Source organism: Dysidea avara, chromosome 4, assembly GCF_963678975.1.
Source record: "Dysidea avara chromosome 4, odDysAvar1.4, whole genome shotgun sequence".
Taxonomy (NCBI): Eukaryota; Metazoa; Porifera; class Demospongiae; order Dictyoceratida; family Dysideidae; genus Dysidea; species Dysidea avara.
In genome coordinates this window covers 41251077-41276652 of record NC_089275.1, presented here as the reverse complement: position 1 = coordinate 41276652, position 25576 = coordinate 41251077, and the positions used below count along the sequence as shown (strand labels likewise).

Sequence of the window (25576 nt, the reverse complement as noted above, 5' to 3'; positions counted from 1 at the left end):
AACAAATTAGTAAACTAAGAACCTTCAAGCAGTGTTTGAGGCCAAATCAAGCCTTATAGCATCAGCGAATGGTATAATTATATCAGCTACCATAACTTACTTTGTTTTCATACAAAACGATTTCATGATAGAAACTTTTGTGTAAAAATATTTTCTTTTGATTTACAGTGAATGAAAATTATTTTTAATGCAAGTTTACATGATTGCTCTTGATCTATTAAAGTTTTTCAATATTTTTTACAGCACTGGTATATATCTATAGATTTAGCAACATTCTTTGATGCATAACAATGTGTCTCACAGTAATAAAGGCAGCAAGCCAGACAGCTAATCTTCAGATATTTTGTCTAGTATCTATAATCTAATCAAAAACAGCCAAGCTGTAAAAAAAGGAGTGCGACCCTTGAAAAGGCTATGGTGAAAAAAGATGTGAAATCCAAGGTGGCGGCCAAGAAATGGCTGTGATGGTAGGTTAATGGTAAAAATTTTAATAACAACAATTCAGGTGAACTTGATGCAGCTTGGTCAATTGGCACAAAATTCACCTGAATTGTCGTTATTAAAATTTTTACCATTAACCTACCATCACAGCCATTTCTTGGCCGCCACCTTGGATTTCACATCTTTTTCACCATAGCCTTTTCAAGGGCCGCACTCTTTTTTTACAGCTTAGCTGTTTTTGATTAGATTTCACTTCTTTTTGTATTTGTATACCCCACATAGGCCAGCTTTGGGGCTTTTTAACCTATATATTTTTCTTTACCACAGGAAAAAGAAAAAGATGAAGCAGATTTTATAAACACTTTAACTCATTCTGATTTTATCAGTAAATGTACAAATTATATATATAATGCATATATCAAGAGTTCATAATATAAAAAGAGAGCATATATTTATTACATGTCAATTAATCCCCACAGGATAATTTGCAGCTGATCTCTCTACTGGGTGACTTGAAATGTAGCTGAAATCTCTACAGGGTGATCTGCTTGTACGTAGAAGAACTCTTTACAGGATTCTCTCTACAGGGTGACTTGACTCTAGCTGAACTCTCTGCAGGGTTATCTGTTTGTAGTTGAATTCTCTACAGGGTGATTTGTTTGCAGCTGAACTCTCTACAAGGTAACTTCTTCTAGCTGATCTGTCTACAGGGTGACTTGTTTCTAGCTGGTCTCTCTACAGGACGATTTGTTTGTAGCTGAATTCTCTACAGGGTGATGTGTTTGCAGCTGAACTCTCTACATGGTGGTTGCTTTGTAGCTGAACTCTCTAAAAGGTGACTTCTTCTAGCTGAACTCTCTACAGTGTGATCTTTTCATAGCTGAACTCTCTACAGGATGATTTTTTTGCAGCTGAACTCTCTACATGATGATTTCTTTGTAGCTGAACTCTCTACATGGTGATTTCTTTGTAGCTGAACTCCCTACAAAGTAACTTCTTCTATCTGATCTATCTACAGGGCGATTTGTTTGTAGCTGAACTCTCTACAGGTGATTTGTTTGTAGCTGAACTCTCTACAAGGTGATACTTCTAGGTGATCTCTCTACAGGATGATTTGTTTCTAACTGAACTCTCAACAGGGTGTTCTGTTCATAGCTGAACTTTCTTTCTACTGGGTGATTTGTTTGCAGCTAAACTCTCTACATGGTGGTTTCTTTGTAGCTGAACTCTCTACAAGGTAACTTATACTACCTGATCTCTCTACAATGTGACTTGTTTCCAGCTGATCTGTGATTAGTTTGTATCTGAACTCTGTACAGGCTGATTTGTTTGCAGCTGAACTCTCTACATCGCGGTTTCTTTGTAGCTGAACTCTCTACATGGTGACTTCTTCTAGATGATCTCTCTACAGGGTGATTTGTTTCTAGCTGAACTCTCTACAGGTGATTTGTTTGCAGCTGAACTCTCTACATGGTGGTTTCTTTGTAGCTGAACTCTCTACAAGGTAACTTTTTCTAACTGATCTTGCTACAGGGTGATTTGTTTGTAGCTGAATTCTCTACAGGGTGATTTATTTGCAGCTGAACTCTCTACAAGGTGACTTCTTCTAGCTGAACTCTCTACAGAGTGATTGATTTTTTTGCAGCTAAACTGTCTACATGGTGGTTGCTTTGTAGCTGAACTCTCTAATAGGTGACTTCTTCTAGCTGAACTCTCTACAGGGTGATATTTTCATAGCTGAACTCTCTAAAGGATGATTTGTTTGCAGCTGAACTCTCTACATGATGATTTCTTTGTAGCTGAACTCCCTACAAGGTAACTTCTTCTAGCTGATCTATCTACAGGGCGATTTGTTTGCAGCTGAACTCTCTACATGGTAGTTTCTTTGTAGCTGAACTATCTACAATGTGACTTCTTCTAGCTGAACTCTCTACAGTGTGACTTGTTTCTAGCTGATCTCTCTACAAGGTGACTTGTTTCTAGCTGAACTCTCTACAGGTGATTTGTTTGCAGCTGAACACTCTACATGGTGGTTTCTTTGTAGCTGAACTCTCTACAAGGTAACTTCTTCTAGCTGATCTTTCTACAGGGTGATTTTTTTGTAGCTGAATTCTCTACAGGGTGATTTATTTGCAGCTGAACTCTCTACAAGGTGACTTCTTCTAGCTGAACTCTCTACAGAGCGACTGATTTTTTTGCAGCTGAACTCTCTACATGGTGGTTTCTTTGTAACTGAACTCTCTACAGGGTGATTTGTTTATAGCTGAACTCTCTACAGGGTGATCTGTTCGTAGCTGAACTCCCTACATAGAAACTTCTTCTAGCTGATCTTTCTACAGGGCGATTTGTTCGTAGCTGAGTTCTCTACAGGGTGATTTGTTTGCAGCTGAACTCTCTACATGGTAGTTTCTTTGTAGCTGAACTCTCTACAATGTGACTTCTTCTAGCTGAACTCTCTACAGGATGACTTGTTTCTAGCTGATCTCTCTACAGGGTGACTTGTTTCTAGCTGAACTCTCTACAGGGGATTTGTTTGCAGCTGAACTTTCTACATGGTGGTTTCTTTATAGCTGAACTCTCTACAAGGTGACTTCTTCTAGCTGATCTCTCTGCAGGGTGATTTGTTTGTAGCTGAACTCTCTACAGATGATTTGTTTGTAGCTGAACTTTCTACAAGGTGATATTTCTAGCTGATCTCTCTACAGGATTACTTTTTCCTAACTGAACTCTCAACAGGGTGATCTGTTCATAGCTGAACTTTCTACTGGGTGATTTGTTTGCAGCTTAACTCTCTACATGGTGATTTCTTTGTAGCTGAACTCTCTACAAGGTAACTTCTTCTAGCTGATCTTTTTACAGGGCATGTTTGTTTGTAGCTGAGTTGTGATTGGTTTGCAGCTGAACTCTCTACATGATGGTTTCTTTGTAGCTGAACTCTCTACAAGGTGACTTCTTCTAGCTGATACAGGGTGACTTGTTTCTAGATGAACTCTCTACAGGGTGACTTGCATGTAGCTGAATTGTCTATCAGATTAACTGTTTGTAGCTGAATTCCGTACAGAATATCCTGCAATGTAATATAATTCTGTAATGGAGAACATGTAAGTTATAAACGTAGCTGAATGCTCTATTAGGGTGACTGTTCTATTAGAGTATCTCGATCTCGCATTTGCTACAAGTAGTTGCCTTTCGAATCATAACTCAGTGGTTTGTAATCCGATTCTTCTGTACTACTGCAAGGACTTTCTATGATGATTATTCCAGCTACACACTAATTTTCAGCTCATTGCTCTAAGCGGTTTGCCTGATAGACACGAAAACTAATAGTATTTTTATTCATAAAAATCGATCGAGTAATTTTGACACAGGTCGGGTTTTGTGTCATATCTCCATGGTCTTTATCCCGATTCCTTTCAAACCACAAAAAGGCACTCCTACGATGGTTGCTCCATCTACATAGCAATTTTCAACTGATTCCTCAAAGGAGTTTACCCTGTAGGCGTGACAGACCTTCGACCTTATTTTACGCAAATAATCGGTCATAACTCCGTGAATGTTCATCGGATTCCTACCAACGTTGGTACGGAGATCTGCCGTAATGAGCCCTTTAAGTGTGCCAAATTTCAGCCCAATCCGAGCACGCATTCGTGTTTTATGGCGGATTTTGCGAAATGTGCGAAATGAAGAAGAAATAGAAGAAGAAGAAAACGAAGAAATTAAAACGAAATTTTGTTCGCTCGTATCTCGGAATTGGCTGGAGTGATGTTCTTCAAATTTGGTGTGTAGACTCCCCTTGCTGGCCGGCACCTCTCTAACAAATTTGGTTCCAATCGGATAAGGGATCACAGAGCTACATTGGTGTGAAAATTGCGTTTTCTTTCTTCCTGTTAATATACTCACGGGTGGCACGCCGACTTCTTGGGCCGCACGACACACTACCGTGTGTCTTGATATACAATTCATATAAAATATTTTATATAATTTTTGTATACGAAAATTATTTTACAACAAAAATAGCTAAATGTAGTCAGCAGAACAGTCATGTGAGCAGGTACTATAGATCTAATGGATATATCACAATAGTTACACTTTATTAACATCTTGTATAGTTAATGTTTGAAGACACAAAAAAAAGTATTAAGTATGACAATTATGCATGCAATATTTATATTATTATATGGCTGTAACACTTCATGAGTGAGTGCAGATTTACTAAAGCCATAAACAAGTTAGCGTTAATCTATGATTAATGCAGTCATTCATAATAATTATACACACATAAAATCTAATCTTTTTATGTACATGTTACATATGCATTATATGCATATAGCATTGGCTTGGTATTATAAATAGGTTAAAATTGTCAATAGAGCTTTTATCGTAAACAGTCTATAGATTTATTTTCTAAAAACAGCCATGAATAATGGGAATGATGATGGGGAGTGTACGGCTACAGCAGTCATATGGAATCCATCTTGCTTTTGACTTTCAGCAATACCTGCAATGTCTTTCTCATTGAGTGAGTGGTAGAAGACATACTCACAATCTCCGATCTTCTCATTTGTAAATATTGCACTGTATCTAGTTCTGCTCCTCACCGTAACTGAGCTAACATGCACCAACTGAAAACCATTCTTTTTCTGCTGGTTAACCATTCTTCGCAATCCTCTAAAGCCTAGATTGTCAAACTCCACTGTTTGTATGTCATTATTTCTTCTGTAAAGTGTTGTGTAACGTCTTCTACCTCTAGAATTTATGGTAATTGTCCTATAAGCTAGACTTAATCCATTAGCAATAGCAGATTCATTGTTTCTTGAATTCCTACTACCAGTTTCATCAAAGAACACCTGCACATCAGCACCACCCCTCATCTTACTAAACACAATGATGTGATAAAGAGTGTCACCGACATAGTATGATGTAGCACACACAACTTGATAATTGTTAGCAGCCATATCCTTCACTGTGGATTCTGCAGTAGCTGTATCAATGTCAAACATGACCTGATAATCATTGACATTATCAACTCTTTTGTATATTATTGCAAAGTGTGTCTCATTTCCTTTCACATAAGGTGAAATAAAGGAAGGTACCAAATTGGTTTTACTTCTCCGTAACATATTTCTTGATAGTCTGTTATGTCTAACTGATGGATAGAGCTCAGTTGGAGGACAATCCCATCGTCTGCCACACTGCTCAGGTTCTGGTGGTGAACATGTCTCAAAACCACGGCAGCGTACTATAAAAGAAAAAGATAAGCATGTTATAAGACAATCAAAATTAATGCTGGTTATAATCACAGCTTTGAAATCACTAATGCGGTGATATTTCATGGTATCAGGATGTTATGAACTGATATCACTACGTTTATCAATGAGAAAACAACTTATTTCGCCATCGGCATACTATGAAATGCTAAGTACTTACCTTTTCCAACGTACACCAATTTGTTAGGTGTAATGCTCCTTGATGATGGTGTTATGTCCCTCATATTAATTGTATCTTTAGTTGATTGATCAATCAACTTCTGTTTGACTTCTACAGGAGTCAGTGACATGTCAGCACTTAGCAATATTGCTGCAGCCCCTGCCACTATGGGAGTAGCCATTGATGTCCCACTCATCATGCTCTCTCTGTCACACATTTCTTTACACTCTGTCTCTGCTGTACACCCTCTGAAGTCAGCACTAGTGATATCTTGTCCTGGTGCAAATATGTCAACACAACGTCCCCAGTTAGTGCCAGCAGTAGGTGATGAATAATAAAGGAGGTCATTTCTAGCAGTTCCTCCAACTGTGATGGCATCCGTTGAGGATGATGGAGTGTATCGACAAGCATCTTTAAGAAAGTTACCAGCTGCAGTTATAACAACAATTCCTTCTTGTGTAACTGTTTTAATAGCATCATTAACAGATAAACTTGGTGGACCAATTAAACTCATCGATACTATTACTCTCCTATCTGGTTCTGAGTTAGCTCTCATCACTACATGGTTTAAAGCCAATATGATGTTTGTGAAGGAACCTCGACCAAGACAAGTCAATACTGGCAGAGAGTACACTCTAGCCTTCCTTGCTATACCATGGATACCACCAACTGCTAGGGCTGCTGCATGAGTACCATGACCATTACAATCAGCTCCTCTTGAATTGCTGGCTACTATAATGGGACTATAGCCAGCATATCGTGCTCTGTTGTTACAGAAATCTTTGTGGCAGTAATTTATACCAGTGTCCAAAATATATATGTCGACATTTTCTCCATCATTAGGTGGACAATATTTATTGTTGAAAGGTAATGTCCTCTGGTCCACACGATCACGATGCCAGGGTTCAGCAGTGATGCTAACTACTTGATCCTCCTCGACAAAGTCTACCGACTTGTCTTGTCGTACCTATATACACAAACAAGATTTTGGTGTCATGCAGTAAACTGTAGCTATTTGACACAGTAGTGTATGCAATGAAATGTAATTCTAAATTGATTTCTACATCAATAGCTAGCTAGCCCGAGCTAGCTAAACACTACTAAAGCTACAAAGGGTCTTACCACATCAAGAGCATCATCACTCAGGTCAGCCATCACTCCCAATCCTACTGTAGAATAGCTACTCAACCCTTGCACTGGTACAGCATCAGAAGACACGCCAATATTTTGATCGTTCAACTTTCCAAGCAGCCTGCCCAGGTCATCATGTGGATCAATCTCTGTGGTCTCTTTCAACTTGATGATATATCTCCCCTTTAGTCTCAAGGTCTCATTCGTGCCCTGATATAAAGGGCTGAATCCTGGTCTGCTATCTACCAGATCAAGTGTTGGAGGTTCTTCACGAGGAGGTGGTGTCCTAGTGGGCGATGTCCGAGGTGGCGCTGTCCTTCCTACAACAAATGTTGCTACACAGCACATAGAAAGTAGCAAAGTCGCCCAATTTTTCACTCGTACTGTGTTCATTTTACTGCTACTATAATTAACACTCTCGCTGTACAAAGGTACATTTATATACAGTACGGCTAGCGAGTGATATCAGCAATACATGACGTCACCAATTTGGCTCATCACGTTGGCATGTTTTAGTCGAGTCTTCCGCCTTGAATCTTGACGAGCCACCCACGCGTTGGATCGAGTTCGTGGGCGACTGGGGACGAGGACAACAGACTTTGAACTGAATGTGATGTAATTTTCATATAAGGGTGCGTATCCTGCAGAACATATTTAGCTATCAGCTGCATTCTAGTGATTTAGCTATAGTGAAAATGCTAAAGGCTGGTTCTGAGTTCAGTGGTGGGAACCTCAACAGCTCAGAAAAACATGAACTTGTTAAGCATATTATATACTTATCACTGAAAATTCCCTGCTGCTCACTGTGGACTGCTGTAAGGTTGGTGTTCAGTAAAGTGAGATTTTACTGTGTATGGGCCAGGGTCATGGTGTGTATGTACTGGTTGCGCCATGTGGTCTTTGCATTTGCAGTTCTTGACCTTGTTCTTGACAGAGGAGGATGTTGCAGGGTAGTGGCATGTACGTAGCTACATGTGTTGCTCACTTGATCAGTTAGGTTAAGTCTTGATTCAATGCTATCACCTGTAGATGTCAGGTTGTGGATTATTTTCTTGTTGAACCAAAGACGAGCTTACTTAAAGCCAAAGTTGGGCATATTAATTTCATGCAAACCTTTGTGGCACATGTTACATATATGCGACCGAATTTTGGAAATCACCTATATTATCACGCATGAATTTCAATGTTCAGGATGATTGCTGTTTAGTGCAGGGCCCAGTTTTAAAATATTTCAAAAATTTTCTTGCAATTCGAGGAATTGAAAATTGATTGAAATCATTATTACAAGTGGATTTACCAAGAAGCTTATTAATTTATGATTAAATATTTTAGGTGCCAAATGCACCCATATGAGTGATTTTCCAAAATTCAGTCACATACTCTGTTCCACAAATAAAAGTCAAACAAGCAAAAGCAGAGTATATTTTGATTTTAGATGAAGCACTTTTGAGTGTCCTTGGTTGAAGTACGTGTGTACGTACATAATATTATGTACACACACACAGACACACTGCAGATCCCAAACACTGAAACAAAAAAATCACTGTCAATGGTATATTTGGTTACCAAATAAGGAAGGATATGATAAAGGGTTGGATTGACATCAGTTTGTTATCAAAATTGAGTTGAATCACTTTGTGATCTGCTGATAATTAATTTTTTCAGTCTATGAGTCATTTCCCACTGAAAGTTTCCAGACTATAATAATAGACAATACAGTATGGTAGAACTAGACCACCATGTCCTTCCCATGACCATATGCATAAACAGCTTCACAATACTTTAACTATTCCTTGGAATATTGGTTAGATATTGTTAATGAAGTCCACTAGAGTGTCTTCAATGCAACTCAAAGTACCTCCAATGAGTTGCTGCAGCATTTAGTACATGTATAAGCTTCTCAGTACAGACTGACTGACAGCATGACTAGCTAACTGATGTCCTTCACACAAGTGTAAACTTAATGAAAACATTAAGGCTATGGGCTTGATTTTTTTTTTTCATTTTCCATGTTAGATGTCCCATGGGCACCATTCAGTTCATACAGTGCACACATTATGGACTCACGTACTTTGTCCTCGTTTCTGTCCCAAACTTTTTTTTGCTACAATAGAAAGTGCTAACAAAGGAAATCATCACTTGAAATACATAGTATAATCCCTACTCTGGTTTGTTGTTAATTATATGGGCTAAGTAAGATTAGAATTAAATGTGAACGGATCTGTAAAAAGGGGTCTTATAGCCTTTCCAAATTTCCAAGTTTGACGAGTCATAACTCATCCTATGTTTTTAATCCATTATAATTACATCCAGGAATAGTGCTATGTTAGGAGTGTAAGGTGACCAAATTTCAGGCTGGTACGACTCAAGTTATGGATTGCCAAGTACATGCAATTGGAAAGGCTATAAGACCCCTTTCCACAGATCCGGTCACAACTGAATTTGTATTTTGGTGATGATCTTCCTTGTTTAAGCACTTGATATTGTAATGGTCACTACTAGCTTGTAAAATTCCTAGTTTTTCCTTACACCTCAGTGGCATGGGTTAATAATCTCATCCACAGAATCACATTCAGAAAGAGGAATTAACCTCCTACTAGTTCAAAGGGATGACATCAGTAATCAACCAAGACCATATAACCATTCATGTCACACATCACCATAGCATCCAGCTACTATATTATTACCTCAACTTACACCGACATGGTGTCACCAAGAAAAGGTAAACTAACATGACTTCACTGCAGCATATGGGATGTACTTAATGCAAGCATAGAAACTACTGTTATTGAGTGATCCACAGCACTGTGGGTTGCATTAAAAGTCACTCACCCATGTGACAAGCATAGCACATAATTGCACAAGCACATTACACAAACATACTGACACAAAACATATGGTAATTATTATACACAACTATAATAATGTATGCATAGTATAATAATTATTATGTAAATGCACGCATGCACACAATACACACACACACACACACACACACACACACACACACACACACACACGCGCACGCACGCACACACACACACGCACACACACACACACATACCATGCAAGGCAAAGAACAATTATTTCAGACTAATGATTAACATAAAAAAACAAAAAGACAAATGAGTGTTCAACTTTTTAATACTCTACATCCATAAGCCAAACACACTAGTGATTTTACTAAGTGGAAAATAATTAACTGTTGCCTTATCTATCAAAAGTGTACATTTGATTCCCTGTAAGAGAAACAAAATAAAATGACAGGAGGGATTCAAACCTATGCCACCAAAGTGACTGGTGCCTAAAACCAACACCTTAGACCAATCGGCCATTCTGTCTTGATGGTTTTACACAGAAATTGACTTGTATTTTAAGACTCCTCAAACATGTTTAGGACATGTGAAAATAACACATGATATTCAAGCTTCAATGTTTACACTAGAAATCATAATCAAGGTCAGGAAATATTATTCTTCAAAGGCTTCAAAATTGCAAAAATGTCCATACAAGGTAATAGTAGCTGCAGTTGTACCAGCCAGTTGTTAAGTAGTGCTTCAAAGTTTAAATGGTTTCTATGGCTTTGTATCAGTCTGTGCATGTGCAGATTTTATATAACAAAAAGCTGACCAAACAAGGAGTGCTAACAGGCAGAGATAATACAAAAATATAAAGAGGATGTAGGCATGTGATTGATTACTGCAGCAGTAAATAAACCACACAGGTGCTTCAAAGACCACACAGGGATATACTAGCTAAGTGACATGTCTTGTGTGACCTGAATGCTGTCATGCCAATTAAAAATTTTTTTTTTTAATTTTAAAAATTAAAAAAAAAAAACATACATCTTTGTATTCATAATTTATTACTCTATTGCGGTCAAGCTAACACAAGGAGGCTATTGACTTTGTATTATAGTCAATGCACCAAAACAATTAAGTCCAACAGACTCAGTTGTGTCACATGCAGTGCTCTGAAAAGTAAAGCCTGGAAGAAAGGAACAGAAGAAACAAATAAGAAAAATTAAGTCCACTGTCACAATAAACTTTAAGAAACAGAACAGCAACGTTCACTTGTAGCAGAGAGAACCAGCAAACAGGCATCTATTCAGGAAGGTAAAAAACACTTCCAACATATGGCTCACTTAACAAAATCACACCAAAAGAAAATCTTAATTTTATATCGTGTGATCAAATATTAGATGAAGAAGATGGAAAGCAGTTTTGTAGTCTGGAGTTATGTAATGGCAGCCAATTATGACTCCATCAAGTACTTGTATACAGCCATTTAGATCATCTACCTATTTTAGTGTTATAATGATGTGACCATATACTGTACTAAATTAAAAGAGGTATAACAAGTTGTTGCAGAGAAGTGTCAGACCACAAGACCTGACTTACAGGGACATTCAATTGTGTGTCAGTTTTGGAACTATAACTGCCTTATAGCGTGCATCCCACTTTATGTGGAGTATACAGAGTCAATTAGAAATGCAAATGACCCATCACTCTTGTCTTGCAACCTCATCAGAGAGCTCGTCTGTTCATACTCAAACACCACTGTAAACTACAAAACTAACTGTAAATCCTACATTAACAATACAAATTATGTAAATGGGATTATGTGAACCTGCATGTTATACCCTGGTGTCAACACACAAGCAACACACACTCTGTATATAGCAACTAGGTTTTATGCGTTCATACAAGTCATATTATCAGAGCCAGAAACACTGGTCTATTTGTGTGGGTTGAGTGATTCATCTAAGTCTTGATCTTTATAGACATTCATCAATGAGGCCATGGATAAACTTTGATTCAGTTTCAGCTGACAGATGGAAAGCATGCATGCTCAACTCTATATTACCTTCCAAATGAACTAGAAAAAGATATGAACCATGAAAGTATATTTGGTTTACTATCATGAGCTTCTAACAATGAGACTCGGGTATCAGTCATAGAACTATAAGGGAGAAATCACTTGCAAGAAAGATTTTCCATGCAAGAATCTTACAAGAACTCTTGTATTGTTTGCAAGAACAAGAATCTTGCAAGAAAAAGAGGTTTCTCTTGCAAGCATGTGTGACAGTACATATTAAATAACCTCTGTTCGATGAATCCTGTCTGTTCAGGTTGTCTAACTTTCTGGACCTTACTTCAAATAAACAGATAGAAGGTTGCTTTGTATGCATGAAAATGATGCTCTAGGGCTTCTTTAATAACCAACAACTTTTTATACAGTAATTTTATAAAAGAGATTAGCATCCACCACAGTTTTAGGGTTTTATTTATTAAGGCTTTACAGCACAAGTGCTGAAGGTCTGAAGGACACCTGGTCTTACAGCCTGTTTTAAAGTTGTTACAGAAAGTGTGTTTGCCGGAAAAGGTGGAGAGAGGAGAAAAAAATTCATGACTGGACCTGGGTTGCCTCGAACCTGCAGCCATCCGATTAACGTTTGGACGCTTACAGGAGTCTACCAGGTGTCAGGATGTTTTTTCCTTGTCAATTTCATGTATTAGTATCCATAGGAACTCTAGAGAGTAACTTATTATCTCAAAGTACCCCATGTGGAACCAAAATTAATGAATATTAGTTTATTTATTAGGGCTTTACAGCACAAGTGCTGAAGGTCTTTAGGACACCTGGTCCTACAGCCTGTTTAAAGTTGATAGCCAAAAGAGAAAAACATCAACTGTTTGATCAGGAATTATTCTTTAGCTTTACATCAGCACTGTTTTAGTTGGTTTGGGATGGCATTTGTATCATGGAAAGATGTCCAAGTGGTGTAGTTTAGGCACCAGCCACTTTACTAGTGGTGGGGGCTTGAAACTCAGTACACTACATAGGAGCTATCCTATAGCTATAGTATGTTCACATTGAGCTGAATCCTCAAAAACATTTAATAACTCATGGATGCAATTACACACGATCTTGAAATTTGGATCATTTGTACCTGCTAAAAATATTTCAAAATCTTGTTGCTCAAATGTTTGACATAATATTTACAGCCAATCATAATTTTTGCAACACATTTCCTATGGGAAGCCATATAAATACAGTGTCCATTACAGCCCTTTCCCGAACCTGTAATAGAGCCAAACCGTTTGTGTCTGTTGTTGACACTTTTGCTGTTACCAATAATCATCTGGTTGGCTGAAATGTTAACTCTATTGAGAAAAAATCCACTTTTAATTTTTAGCTGTTTTTCAGGATTCAGCTCAACGTGAACATACTATAGTAAAATAAAATTAGTGAATATGTACCTTCTTCTCAGTATACTACAGAAAACATTACAGTGTGAAGAAAACGAAAACAAAAATTGTGACAGGGCTATGTTTACTGTACACACTTTGAATCACCTTCAGCATGCTTACAGGGAGAAGCATCATGGAACCCTGCCCGGCCAAGACATACAACAAAGATAATGAGGCAAAATTCTTGGAAGAGACAAAAATGTTATTGAAGGTGAAAAAGCCAAGGTTATAGCCGCCTCAATATTCATTGTAAGAGTATAATACTAGTTACGTCAATATGATAAGAGTAACCAATCTTATGCTTGTGCACGCTTAATATACAAGAGTGACAGTATAAATTATTCTTGCAGTTTTAACCACAGTTTTATGACCATTACAATTGATGCTGTTCACCTGGTTTGCATATGTTGGCTTAGGGTATGTGGCTCCATGCACGGCACGCAGGCTGTGATCAGCTCAATTACTGCAGTAAAACTTGACATACTCTACAAAAGACATTGGCTGCAAAGTATAAATGAAATAATTTCAGAAAGGTGTGATATTCTGTAAAAAATCATACTTATAATTATAAAAATGCTGACTTTAATATATTACTGCTAACTAGCTATAGTGAATTTGTGTATACATAGCTAGCTATATCATCAAAGTGTTCCATAATTGCCCAATATAGAACCTTCTGTACGGATTTTATAGAACCATTTTTGCTTTGATCCTCCCACACAAGGTTATTTGTGTATAATATATCAAGTGGACAGATTTTGCTTACAGATGTGGATTTAGGAATGGGAGTCAAAGAATTAACTTTGCTTACCTAATTCTTTTGCACTTATGTAGCTATACGGCATGCAGTACGGCTTTTTGTAAGACAGAACTTGCTTCATGATATTAGATTAAGTCAACATGAAAACTACTTGTTACAATAAAGCTGTGACCTAATTTAGACCAAAATTTCCTGATCCTCATATATTTAGTAGAGTGGCAAAGCGAAAAATTTAATGGTGAACATGCTGAAACTTTGTTGACCATGCAGCACATCCAGGAAGTGGTATATATTCATCTAGGTCAGTATAGGTCATATTCCTAGGAACGTAAGCCTGTATTACGCTATCCACCACCAGAAAAGTATTTTATGTGTGTTAGCTATCAAACTAACAAAGCCACCAAGACCAACTCATGGCTTACCAATATTTATAATTTATACTACTTTTATAATGTGGTATGCCATCTCAAGGCAACTGAAATTCTGCTAAGTAACTTCGTACACAAATGACACTTTGGAGAATTTTACCATGGCTAGGAAGGTGACCTGATCAGGGACATTTTACTGTAGCTATTGATGTAAACATCCTGAGCTATAAGGTGTTGATGACCTTATAAATAGTTCTAGGCTGCATACAAACAATCATAAAGCTCATCATCCTGAGACTGAACGAAGGCAAAAACCACCACAGATTGCTGTACTAATCACAACACTAGCTATTAATGTGTTTACCTTGGTACTCATAAAAGTGAGTTGTTGTTGCTACACAGTCTGGTGCGTCTTGAGAAAAATGTGTTGAAATTAATTTTGTATGTTGCACCAAGGTATCAAATTGCAATCATATGGAAAATATTGACACAGTTTCTGTTCATTCTAATGGATCAATATTAATATTATGGTTGCAATGAAAAGGTGGTGTAGTTGCAACTAGAGAGAATTATTTGGAGACTGTTGGCAAAACATCCTGATCCAAAACAACTGAGTGCCAGTTTTGTGAATTGTAAGATCTTATCACATTTTAAAACAATTTTGCACACGTGACTGGATTTGCAAAAAGGTACCTTTTCCACATTTTACATGCCAGCAAATGAAATGACGCAACAGTTGACTCCTTATATTGACTTGCTCATAGTTTCAAAATGCAGCCAGATATGCTGCACTTGTGGAAAATTCTAGGCAATTATAATTTGTGATAATAAAGTTATGAAACTCAAAAAAAGGGTCAAATTTTGTATGCCATTTTGCAAATCCGGTTACACAATTATTGGCTAGAGTTGTTGTAATAGTATAGGTAGTGTAGAAGACTTGGGAAATTGTACATCACAAATCTTTCATGACATGCATATCCCATTTTGAATATCTGCATGTCCCAGCAATTGCAAGATGTAATACTACATGCCTCTAACTGAACCATAAAGTCTTTGGGCATGCAAAAGTGGAAGTATTTGGTATTAACATACAGTACAGTGATACATCATGTAAATATACATAACAATGCAAATATATATATATATATATATATATATATATAGAGGTTAAAATTGTCAATAGATAAACATGTATATAATAATACTATTTTCTAAAAACAGCCATGAACAATGGTACTGATGATTGGGAGTGTACGGCTACAGCAGTCATACGGAATCCATCTTGTTGATGACTTTCAGCAATATCTACAATGTCTTTTTCTTGGTATGAGTGAAAGAAGACATACTCACAATCTCCGATCTTCTCATTTGTAAATATTGCGCTGTATCTAGTTCTGCTCTTAACTGTAAATGAGCTAATATGCACCAACTGAAAACCATTCTTTTTCTGCTGGTTAATCATTCTTCGTAACCCTCTAAAACCTAGATCATCAAACTCCACTGTTTGTATGTCATTATTTCTTCTGTAAAGTGTTGTAAAACGTCTTCTACCTTTAGCATCTATGGTAATTGTTCTGTAGGCTAGACTTAATCCATCAGAATAAGCAGATGAATTGCTTCTTGAATTCCTACGACCATTTTGTTCAAAGTATACTTGCACGTCAGCACCACCCCTCATCTTACTAAACACAATGATGTGATAAAGAGTGTCACCGACATAGTATGATGTAGCACACACAACATAATTTTTTTTAGCAGCCATATCCTTCACTGTGGATTCTGCAGTAGCTGTATCAATATCAAACACGACCTGATAATCTGTGACATTATCAACTTGTTTATAAATTATTGCGAAGTGTGTCTCATCTCCTTTCACATAAGGTGAAATATAGGAAGGTACCAAATTACTACGTGCCCGATTCCTGATATTTCTTGTTAATCTACTTTGTCTAACTGCTGGGTAAAGCACAGTAGGAGGATGATCCCATGGTCTGCCACATAGTGGAGGTGGTGATGGTGGACATGGCATAGGAGGACAACGTCGTTCTGTAGCAGTAAACAATACATATGGCATATTAGGTCTGGCATATTAAAATATATATGTACAGTACATACAAGATAAATGGCAATTACGTATGTAATTCATTGATAACAAATTGTCATAGCCAATTATTAACAATTTTTTTTTCTTGTAAAAGAAGTAGTCTATTGCATGGTTCACTTTTGCAAAAAACACCAATCCTCCTCCCACCACACTTTCTTGCTATATGTCACCCATGAAAACCCAACCAGTTTGCTTTTCTCAAATATATTTCATTTTCTATTGGGAAAACCAATGAAGTTTCAGCCTTACCTGTAGAATATTGTAGGAAAGGAAATACGTTTTTGATGAAAATAACTGCTTTGGTACATTATGGAACTAAACCACATTTTCCCTTGTAACTTAGATGATACATCAGTGAACTTCCATAACACTGCTATAGTAGGCATATTATAAAGTTTTTAACTAAGTTATGTTTGTTACAAGGAGAACACATTAAGCTAGTTTAAAATTGATCAGCTTTCCTTCAATTATTGGAGGCATGGTACAAAATTACAGATGACACTCTGTTTATTTTTACATGATAGGTACATGATAGATGCACTGTCTGTAACTCAACCTTCAAGCTGAAACCAAGGGACATAAAGGTAAGTTCATGATGTACACGAGTTGAGCTGAAACAATGTCTAACAGTACAAAAAAAATAAAAGGAGAAACAAAAATAAACCTGTAGCTTTAGCCATTGTTAAGTTATGGTAAGACATCAGTCAGTTATGTAATTAGTTGGCCAGTCAATCAGTAGAAATTGTTTCTGGCTGAAATTTTGACTTATGGCATAACTTCATAAAGTATGTAACCTGCTAATACTGCTATACTTCATTATACCATTACATAAAATTTATGGACACTAGTGAATCACTGAGTGTACTCACTTTTTCCAACGTATACCAATTTGTTAGGTGTAATTCTCCTTGATGATGGTGTTATGTCTCTCATATCAATCTTATTTTTAGTAGATTGATCAATCAACTTCTGCTTGACTTCTACAGGAGTCAATGACATGTCGGCACTGAGTAAAAGTGCTGCAGCTCCTGCCACTATGGGAGTAGCCATTGATGTCCCACTCATAACACTCTCTCTGTCACACATTTCTTTACACTCTGTATCTGCTGTACACCCTCTAAAGTCAGCACTAGTGATATCTTGTCCTGGTGCAAATATATCAACACAACGACCCCAGTTACTGCCAGCAAATGTTGTTGCATAAAGAAGATCATTTCTAGCAGTTCCTCCAACTGTAATAGCATCTGGTGATGAGGATGGAGTATATCGACAAGCATCAGTAAGAAAGTTACCAGCAGCAGTTACAACAACAATTCCTCCTTGAGTGACTGTTTTAATAGCATCATTAACGGCTAAACTTGGTGGACCAATTAAACTCATTGATACTATTACTCTCCTATCTGGTTCTGAGTTAGCTCTCATCACTACATGGTTTAAAGCCAATATGATGTTTGTGAAGGAACCTCGACCAAGACAAGTCAATACTGGCAGAGAGTACACTCTAGCCTTCCTTGCTATACCATGGATACCACCAACTGCTAGGGCTGCTGCATGAGTACCATGACCATTACAATCAGCTCCTCTTGAATTGCTGGCTGCTATAATAGGACTATAGCCAGCATATCGTGCTCTGTTTTTACAGAAATCTTTGTGACAATAATTTATACCAGTGTCCAAAATATATATGTCAACATTCTCTCCATCATTAGGTGGACAATAGGCCTTATTGTTGAAGGGTAATCTCCTCTGATCAACACGATCACGATGCCAGGGTTCAGCAGTGATACCAACTATTTGATCTTCTTCCACAAAGTCTACTGACTTGTCTTCACGTACCTACATAGATGCATTTATTAATGATAAAGCACTAAAGCATAGTCATTTTCTAGGTACAGTATTCTAAACAAACCATTTAATCCCTACTTCAGTCTATGCCCAGGAATTAAATGTCCACCAGTATATCTGCAGGTGTAGATGTTTCCCTATGTTTTATTAATGATCCCTAATCAAACTTCAAATTCCTAATTTCTATACTTGTTTGTCTACTTTTTTCGTAACATTGATAGGACTGGTGAACCCACACATACTGCATCAAAAGAAAGGATGGTGCCAGAGTTAATGTTTTTGTCTGAACGCATATCCCAACTATCACTGACTCGAAAGTGAAGTGGCCATTGCACCTCACTTTCAGGTATGTTCAGCTCATTATACAGCATTACAAACAGCCTTGTGTTGTCAGCAAACTAACTGACTGAAACACAAAGGCAAGTCCGTGATGCGTATATTGTATGTACTGTAGTTGGTGAAAAGGCACATCTCGGGATGAAGCGACATCAAACACTGAAGAGATCAATCCCGTAGCCTTATCCATTGTTGAGTTATGCTTGGTTGGAGGCATCAATGATGTCACTCAGCAAAAAATTCTGTTAAATAGAAAATTTAAAAGTCTTGGAAGGGTTGGAATTGTTGTGAGGATATTTTTGGGCTTGGCTGTGCCTCATCAATGCCGCCAAGCTGTCATGAAGGGAAATTGAGACGGATATTTTTGACCCTTCTCATGATCCCTACTACCGTACTGTATGATTATCTCTCCAGTAACAACAGAACAAGATTATAGCTATATCTACGCACAGGTAAACAGTCAATCAACATGCAAATTTGTGCCCATTGGCAAAGCCATTCACTACTGAGTAACATACAATTCACACTACACTGAAAGTGTAAAAAGAAGAAAATGGCTTCATCAATCATATTCCAGCTGGAAAGCTACACAGAAATTCTATCTTAAGTGTACCAGGCCACTTTTTCCCCACCCAAACACAAAAGAAAACCACATGACACACCTGGCCATGAGAGACAAAGCTGTACAGGTATTATTTTCCTACTGATACTTCACTTACCACTTTGAGAGCATCATCGTTTAACTCAGCCATCACTCCCAGTCCTACTGTAGAGTATCCACTCAATCCTTGTACTGGTACAGCACCTGAAGGAGCATTCTTGTTTTGATCATTTAACTTCCCCAGCAATGTACTGTAATCATCAAACTCAGTGGTCTTCTTCAGTTTAATGATAAAGCTACCATTTCTTCTAACACTTGGATCTGAACTCCGAAACAAGGGAGCAAGTCCTGGTGTGTTATCTACCAGATCAAGTTTGGGGGGGTTTTCAACGCGAGGAGGTGGTGTCCTTTGAGCTACGACTAATGTCGCTACAAAGCACACAGAAAACAGTAAAACCGCACAATTCTCTGGAACCATCTTCATTTCGCTGCTCCCGTTCAACACAGTTTCTGTAATTTTTGAATTACAAAGGTTCTTTTATAACTGCACTTCATCGTGACGTCACTTTTTTGGTTTTGATCACACGATCTGAAAAAACCGTTGGCACGTTTAGCTTTCTAAAAAGTGCGCATCCTGCAAAATATTTCAGCAGCTGTAGTCACAGTGAAAGGCTTGTAGCTTGCTGAGACTGGTCTAGTTCCTTTTAATGTAACTGTCAGAGTTGGTGGAAATTGGTTTTTGTTGAGAACAAGCCATTTCAACAGCTCAAAAATTGTATTTTTACAGTATTGGTAACAATTAGAAGGGCAGCTGTGGTCGGTTTAATTGTTGCTCTATGTCTGTTGAATCAGAGAGGCCAGCAAAGCGAAGAAAAATTCACGAAAACAGTGCGGAACCTGAGGTGAGTCGACTTCCGTATAAGGAATTTGATCGACGTAATCCGATTCCTGGTATATCGAGGGATTTTCTCCGTTCACTGCTCGTTGATAGTCGGTGTGTTTGTAATCGTAGATGAGTATGAGTGAAGCACAGGAAATCGATGAAGGGCTTTACTCCAGACAACTGTAAGTGGTGTGCGTTAAAAAGTTGTTAAATACGTGCCGTATCCCATTTAATGAGCACCACCAATTAAGTACGGTTAATGTAGTCTGTAGCCAAGGCTAACTAATATTGTGATTTTAGCACTACAATATACTTTCAGCTACAAAGCATCAAATTTAACCAACTGCTTGCATTTTTGTAGAATCACTGGAGGTGCCAGACAATGGCACCATCCTTTTGTGGCCCTTTTTGGCATTCCTTTGCAACTTCTATTCTAGCTTGTTATTTTTCATGGATTTTGTAGTTTTAGCCCTTTCCTATTGTGTAGTATAAAGGAAGCCATTTTGTAAGGTCAGTCTTCCCACTCAAAAGTGTAGGCCTGGCTTGTGGTTGCTATGTATGTGTTGTTTGTAATGTTGAGTGATTTATGTGTGTGTTGTTGCTAGCTATGTGCTGGGACATGATGCCATGCGCAAGATGGGCCGATCCAATGTGCTTATATCTGGCATGAAAGGATTGGGGGTGGAAATTGGTAAGTATCTTAAAACAAGTACACAACAAAGATCCAGTTTAAAAGGAATCTTGCTATAGTACTCATGCTTCCATCAATTGTCCCCGTTTAACCCTTTCTTACCGAAGTTATTTTGTAAAACCTCAGGAAATGATATTTTATGGCTTATGTGATCTTTGCGCAATACGTGAGGACCCCACCCATTAATTAACACGGAGCGCTATATACCATATGAAAGCCCTCTTTCCCTTCTACCCAAACATCTAAAAACCTTACAGGAAAACACATAACTCACGCACTTTGAAGTGAAGAAAGGTGCATTGTTATTCTTCACCATAGCAGCGAAAGATGGGCACCGCCATCTTGTTATAACCCCAGGTTGCATCGTACTGTATATTTTTAGAATCCTTATCACGTGAGGAACATTTTTATTCTTAGTAGAATGCACCATGATGCTCAGAGCGAAAGTTATCGAAATTTAAACAGGTACAATTGTTTTTGATGCATTTTTGTGTGTTTATAAGTGTTGATAGTTCCCCATACTCGTTCTTATCGCTTCGCGTTAAACTTTATTAGAAACGCCTGGGCCTACTCAACAAATTGGTGATTATTTCAACTTCGTAGCCCTTAGAGTTATGGATCCATTTATAAAGGTCACCCGTAACATGCGTTTTTTGGCAATATATTAGCCATTCGGTTATAAAGGGTTAAATATCCCAGTAGTTTAGAAAATAATGCTCAAAGGTTTGCGAGTTATGTAGTTTACTTTGGTTGAGATTTTCTCTGGTTGCTAAGGCACAAGCACTCTTATTTCAACTTGTGTGTGTACAGTATGTCTGAAATACCTATGTGGAGTGTAATGGTTTCCAGTTTGATGACTATGTTACACATGTGTGTTTGTTAGCTAAGAACGTCATACTGGGAGGTGTGAAGTCTGTCACACTTCATGATACTGAACCAGCCCAGCTGGCTGAGCTGTCTTCTCAGGTATGCACATGTATGTTGTCAGAAAGCTTAGTGATTGTTGTACCAGATGTGATTACCCGTTGTGTAGTTGTAGTCAACCTTTAACTAGCACCACCTAACATTTGTTGTCTTGATAATGTTTTGGTGTATCTGATCAGACATTCGATATATACAGGATGGGTATGCTGTGGGAAGTTTTGCTGTATATGATATGTATTCAAGTTTCATTAATCATTGTGTTGATTATTTGCTAGTTCTTCTTGACTCAAGAGGATGTTGGGAAGAACAGAGCTGAAGCATGTGTTGCTCGCTTGTCAGAGCTGAACAGTTATGTGCCCGTCACTGTCAACACTTCCCCTTTAACTGAAGATTTTGTCGTACAATTTCAGGTGTGTAGTATTAAAGTTCAGTGCAGTGTTTTGTGTACTAGTTGTTCTCACATGGGCATGGTCGTATATGCAAGTTTGTACTTATGACATAACGTAGCATGCATTGTAGTACTTGTATTGCTCTCCAACTTTACAGTAAAAGGTACACACATGAAATGCAGTCATCTTCTATATACCTTTCCCTTTTCAGGTTGTGGTACTTACCAATTCCAGTTTAGAAGAACAGGTTAAGATCGGAGAATTCACTCATAGTAAAGGAATCAAACTGATTGTGGCAGATACCAAAGGCCTGTTTGGGTAAGGGTGGTGTGTGCTGCTAGTGACAACTTTTGTTTACTTGTACTTTACTAGTCAGTGTTTCGTTACAGGGAGATCTTCTGTGATTTTGGTAAAGACTTTGTTGTTGTTGACAATGATGGGGAAACCCCTGTTAGCTGTATGATATCTGCTGTAACTCAGGTACGGAGTTTGGTTGAGTATATTTTGTTCATTTCACAAATCTCTCACACACTAGGATAAGGATAGTGTGGTGACGTGCTTGGAAGAGACAAGGCACAGCTTTCAGACTGGAGACTATGTTACCTTTAGTGAAGTGGAGGTATGTATACATGGACATGTGTAGTGTGTGGGTGTGTGTGGCTAAGTGTGCATGCTTGCATGTACTAGTTATACATGCTTAATATACTGTACATGTGTGTTCATTACAGGGGATGACAGAACTGAATGGCTGTGAGCCAAGGGAGGTCACCTATCTAGGTTAGTGACCTTGTGAAATGGACATTTGTATGCATGAGGTGTAACGCATAATGTCATTTCTGAAGTGTCATTGTGTACTACAGGAGTGGTGTATGTGAGACTTGCCTAGTTAAAGTTTGTAATGTTTCTTCAGGTCCCTACACATTCAGTATTGGAGACACTAGCGGACTGTCCCCTTATGTTAGAGGAGGAATTTGCACTCAAGTGAAGATGTCTGAGACTCTGAAATTTGTGAGTTATAACTGCTGTGCTACATGCAGTGACTCATGAAGACATACTGTGCACACATTTGTGTATGCACCATGTGTTTGCGCTAGCGTGCACACACACACACACACACACACACACACACACACACACACACACACACACACACACATACGCACGCATGCACACAGAGACACACACTACTTACGGATGGTTTCTGTATGCACATATTCATAGAGGTCAGGATAACCAACTAATCAGGATGTTCACATTTATTATATCTCTGTGACTATCATCTCTGTATTGTTCCTTATAGAAATCCATCAAGGAGGCCATGGATGAGCCTCAGTTTCAGCTGACAGATTTTGGCAAGATGGAACGCCCTGCTCAGCTCCATATAGCTTTCCAGGTGAACTAGAACAAGAATACCATTATATATATGTATATATATATATATATATGGTTTAACTACTGTCACAAGTATCTAATCTCAGTTATCATAGAATAATATGGATGCGATTTCCTAGACTGGCTGTAACAATGTTTCTCTACTTTGGTTGCCTGTTTCCTGACCTTATTAAACAGGTGACTGCATTAGGCAGGTTACTTTAATTTGTGTGCATACAATTAAATGGGATTTCCTTAATTAGTTTAGACAGGTGACTTTTTATACAGTGACCTGATAAACAGGTTTTACAACTTGGGTTTAAAGTGCACATAGTTATAGATGGTTTGGGTTGCATTTTGTATGCCAAGATGGGATGGCCGAGTGGTCTATGGCGCTGGTTTTAGGTACCAGTCACTGGTGGCATTAGTTTGAATCTCACCATTGTCATTTTTTTTGTTTGTTTTTCTTTGCACTGTGATGTTTTTTCCCATCCTCTGTTGTATCAAGAGTACATAATAGTAAAAAAAAAAATAATTTATTATTTTCTCTTGAGACTGCAGGGTTTTTGTGTATTGTGTTTAGTGTGCACAATTAACAATACTCCCCATTGCTTTTCTTCAGGCACTGCATGCTTACAGGAAGAAGCATGGGTCCCTGCCCAAACCTTACAACAAGGAAGATGCAGCAAAGTTCTTGGAAGAAGCTAAAACAGTTAACGAAGGTGCCAAAGCCAAGGTATGTAGCCCCAGTATTTGTTGTATGGGTTATTCGTTTATTGCAAGAGTAACCTCGGTCGACTCTTTATGTGTGCATGTAGGTAATTGCAGTGTTCTTATAGTGATAGCAACATCATTAATTTACAGATTGACAAGATTGATGAGAAGCTGTTCACCTGGATGGCGTATGTTGCCTCAGGGGATGTGGCCCCAATGCAGGCTGTGATTGGCTCCATTACTGCTCAGGAAGTGATGAAAGTTAGTGCATATTTGTATTCATCGTAGAAGAGGTATATGTTACATGCAAAATGGAAACTCAAAAATTCATGTGACAATTTATTTTGCTCCCTACATGATGTTAAAAGATTTGATGTATGACGAATATTATACTGTCTGTAATCATATGGCAACTGTACTGTGTATGGATTGACAGGTGGATTATAAATCTGTAGTAAGACTTTATGTATACTCTTATAAAAGACATTGGCTGGCAATCTATACATGCCATAGTGAAGATTTCAGAAGGGTGTGTGTTTTCATGCCAAATTAAAAATTCTGGCTTTGCTGATTAATTAAAATTGATGACTTCACTAATTTTCTGTGCTTTGCTTAAAATTATTTTTTCGAACTAATTTATATAGTAATCAGGCTATACTAGTTAGTTTGTTGTATTGCACACAATTTGCAAGTTGGTTTTATACTTTAATTGTAATGGGCAAGTAAACGTGTGTTAGTGTGTATGTATGTGAGCCGTAGGTATAACGTAGTTTGTGGTTGACGCTATGAAGTTATCCTTCAACTAACTTAGTAGTTTCAGTTCTAAACTCTGTGCACACCACACACATTGGAATGTATGAATTAAAAAAAGCAAATCATTTAGGCAGCTTTTCCTAAAGTTGATAATTTGAATATCCTTGTAAAGCAGGTTCATCCTGTATAAGGTCAAGTCTCTTTTCCTGTCTCAGCTATGAATTCTGTTAGTGAAAGAAGAAAGTGATAAACTCTAACATCTCATCAGCTTGCTACCTCTTATGGTCATGTTGTTGTACTGTTAAATAACAAATTAGTGGTCACTCTACCAATGGGTAATACACTAAAATGGTCAGAGCTACAATTACATCATTTAGTATATATGGTAACTTGTAGGATGATCTGAATGTGTAATGTTATCTTTCCTAACTTGGTGAAGTCTTATGCAGCAAATCTTGAAATAACAAACCAATGTTTTCCGGATCTTTTTTTGGTCACACCATTAAATATATTGGTATGGTTGTATGTGTAATAGAAAAGTAATTTACAGTACATGGAAGTGTTGTGCTACCTTCATCAATAAG

At 37.8% G+C, this 25576-nt stretch overlaps 3 protein-coding genes across 4 annotated transcripts in view; 1 reads left to right on the top strand and 2 right to left on the bottom strand.

The window, feature by feature from the left end:
- Window positions 1-4702: 4702 nt before the first annotated feature.
- LOC136252163 (uncharacterized) lies at window positions 4703-7395 on the bottom strand. Its single transcript, XM_066044549.1, has 3 exons — window positions 6991-7395; window positions 5869-6835; window positions 4703-5680 (listed from the first exon to the last, which is right to left on the bottom strand). Exons 1-3 carry the CDS (start codon window positions 7390-7392, stop codon window positions 4839-4841), a joined length of 2211 nt encoding a protein of 736 aa, XP_065900621.1. The 5' UTR covers window positions 7393-7395; the 3' UTR covers window positions 4703-4838.
- Window positions 7396-15457: 8062 nt separating this feature from the next.
- LOC136252149 (alkaline serine exoprotease A-like) lies at window positions 15458-19826 on the bottom strand. Its single transcript, XM_066044542.1, has 3 exons — window positions 19386-19826; window positions 17355-18321; window positions 15458-16427 (listed from the first exon to the last, which is right to left on the bottom strand). The coding sequence occupies exons 1-3, from the start codon at window positions 19749-19751 to the stop codon at window positions 15586-15588; spliced, it is 2175 nt and encodes a 724-aa protein (XP_065900614.1). The 5' UTR covers window positions 19752-19826; the 3' UTR covers window positions 15458-15585.
- Window positions 19827-19848: 22 nt separating this feature from the next.
- LOC136252145 (ubiquitin-like modifier-activating enzyme 1) overlaps window positions 19849-25576 on the top strand; it is a 571137-nt gene continuing 565409 nt past the window's right edge. The window contains exons 1-13 of one of the 2 annotated variants that reach the window (XM_066044535.1): window positions 19849-20169; window positions 20280-20332; window positions 20756-20841; window positions 21725-21807; window positions 22041-22175; window positions 22366-22472; window positions 22544-22634; window positions 22690-22773; window positions 22883-22931; window positions 23065-23162; window positions 23455-23547; window positions 24148-24261; window positions 24390-24500. In XM_066044535.1, coding sequence (XP_065900607.1) covers window positions 20104-20169; window positions 20280-20332; window positions 20756-20841; window positions 21725-21807; window positions 22041-22175; window positions 22366-22472; window positions 22544-22634; window positions 22690-22773; window positions 22883-22931; window positions 23065-23162; window positions 23455-23547; window positions 24148-24261; window positions 24390-24500 — 1170 coding nt within the window. In that variant the 5' untranslated portion in view covers window positions 19849-20103. The remainder of the gene's footprint in view (window positions 20170-20279; window positions 20333-20755; window positions 20842-21724; window positions 21808-22040; window positions 22176-22365; window positions 22473-22543; window positions 22635-22689; window positions 22774-22882; window positions 22932-23064; window positions 23163-23454; window positions 23548-24147; window positions 24262-24389; window positions 24501-25576) is intronic. The other variant, XM_066044536.1, reaches the window with a different exon arrangement.

Coding starts and splice junctions, on each gene's coding strand:
- LOC136252163 (XM_066044549.1), bottom strand. CDS start 7,392: ATGAACACAGTACGAGTGAAAAATTGGGCGACTTTGCTACTTTCTATG. Junction 6,836..6,990: donor GTGATGATGCTCTTGATGTG/GTAAGACCCTTT, acceptor TTGTGTATATAG/GTACGACAAGACAAGTCGGT. Junction 5,681..5,868: donor ATTGGTGTACGTTGGAAAAG/GTAAGTACTTAG, acceptor TTTCTTTTATAG/TACGCTGCCGTGGTTTTGAG.
- LOC136252149 (XM_066044542.1), bottom strand. CDS start 19,751: ATGAAGATGGTTCCAGAGAATTGTGCGGTTTTACTGTTTTCTGTGTGC. Junction 18,322..19,385: donor ACGATGATGCTCTCAAAGTG/GTAAGTGAAGTA, acceptor GCATCTATGTAG/GTACGTGAAGACAAGTCAGT. Junction 16,428..17,354: donor ATTGGTATACGTTGGAAAAA/GTGAGTACACTC, acceptor TTACTGCTACAG/AACGACGTTGTCCTCCTATG.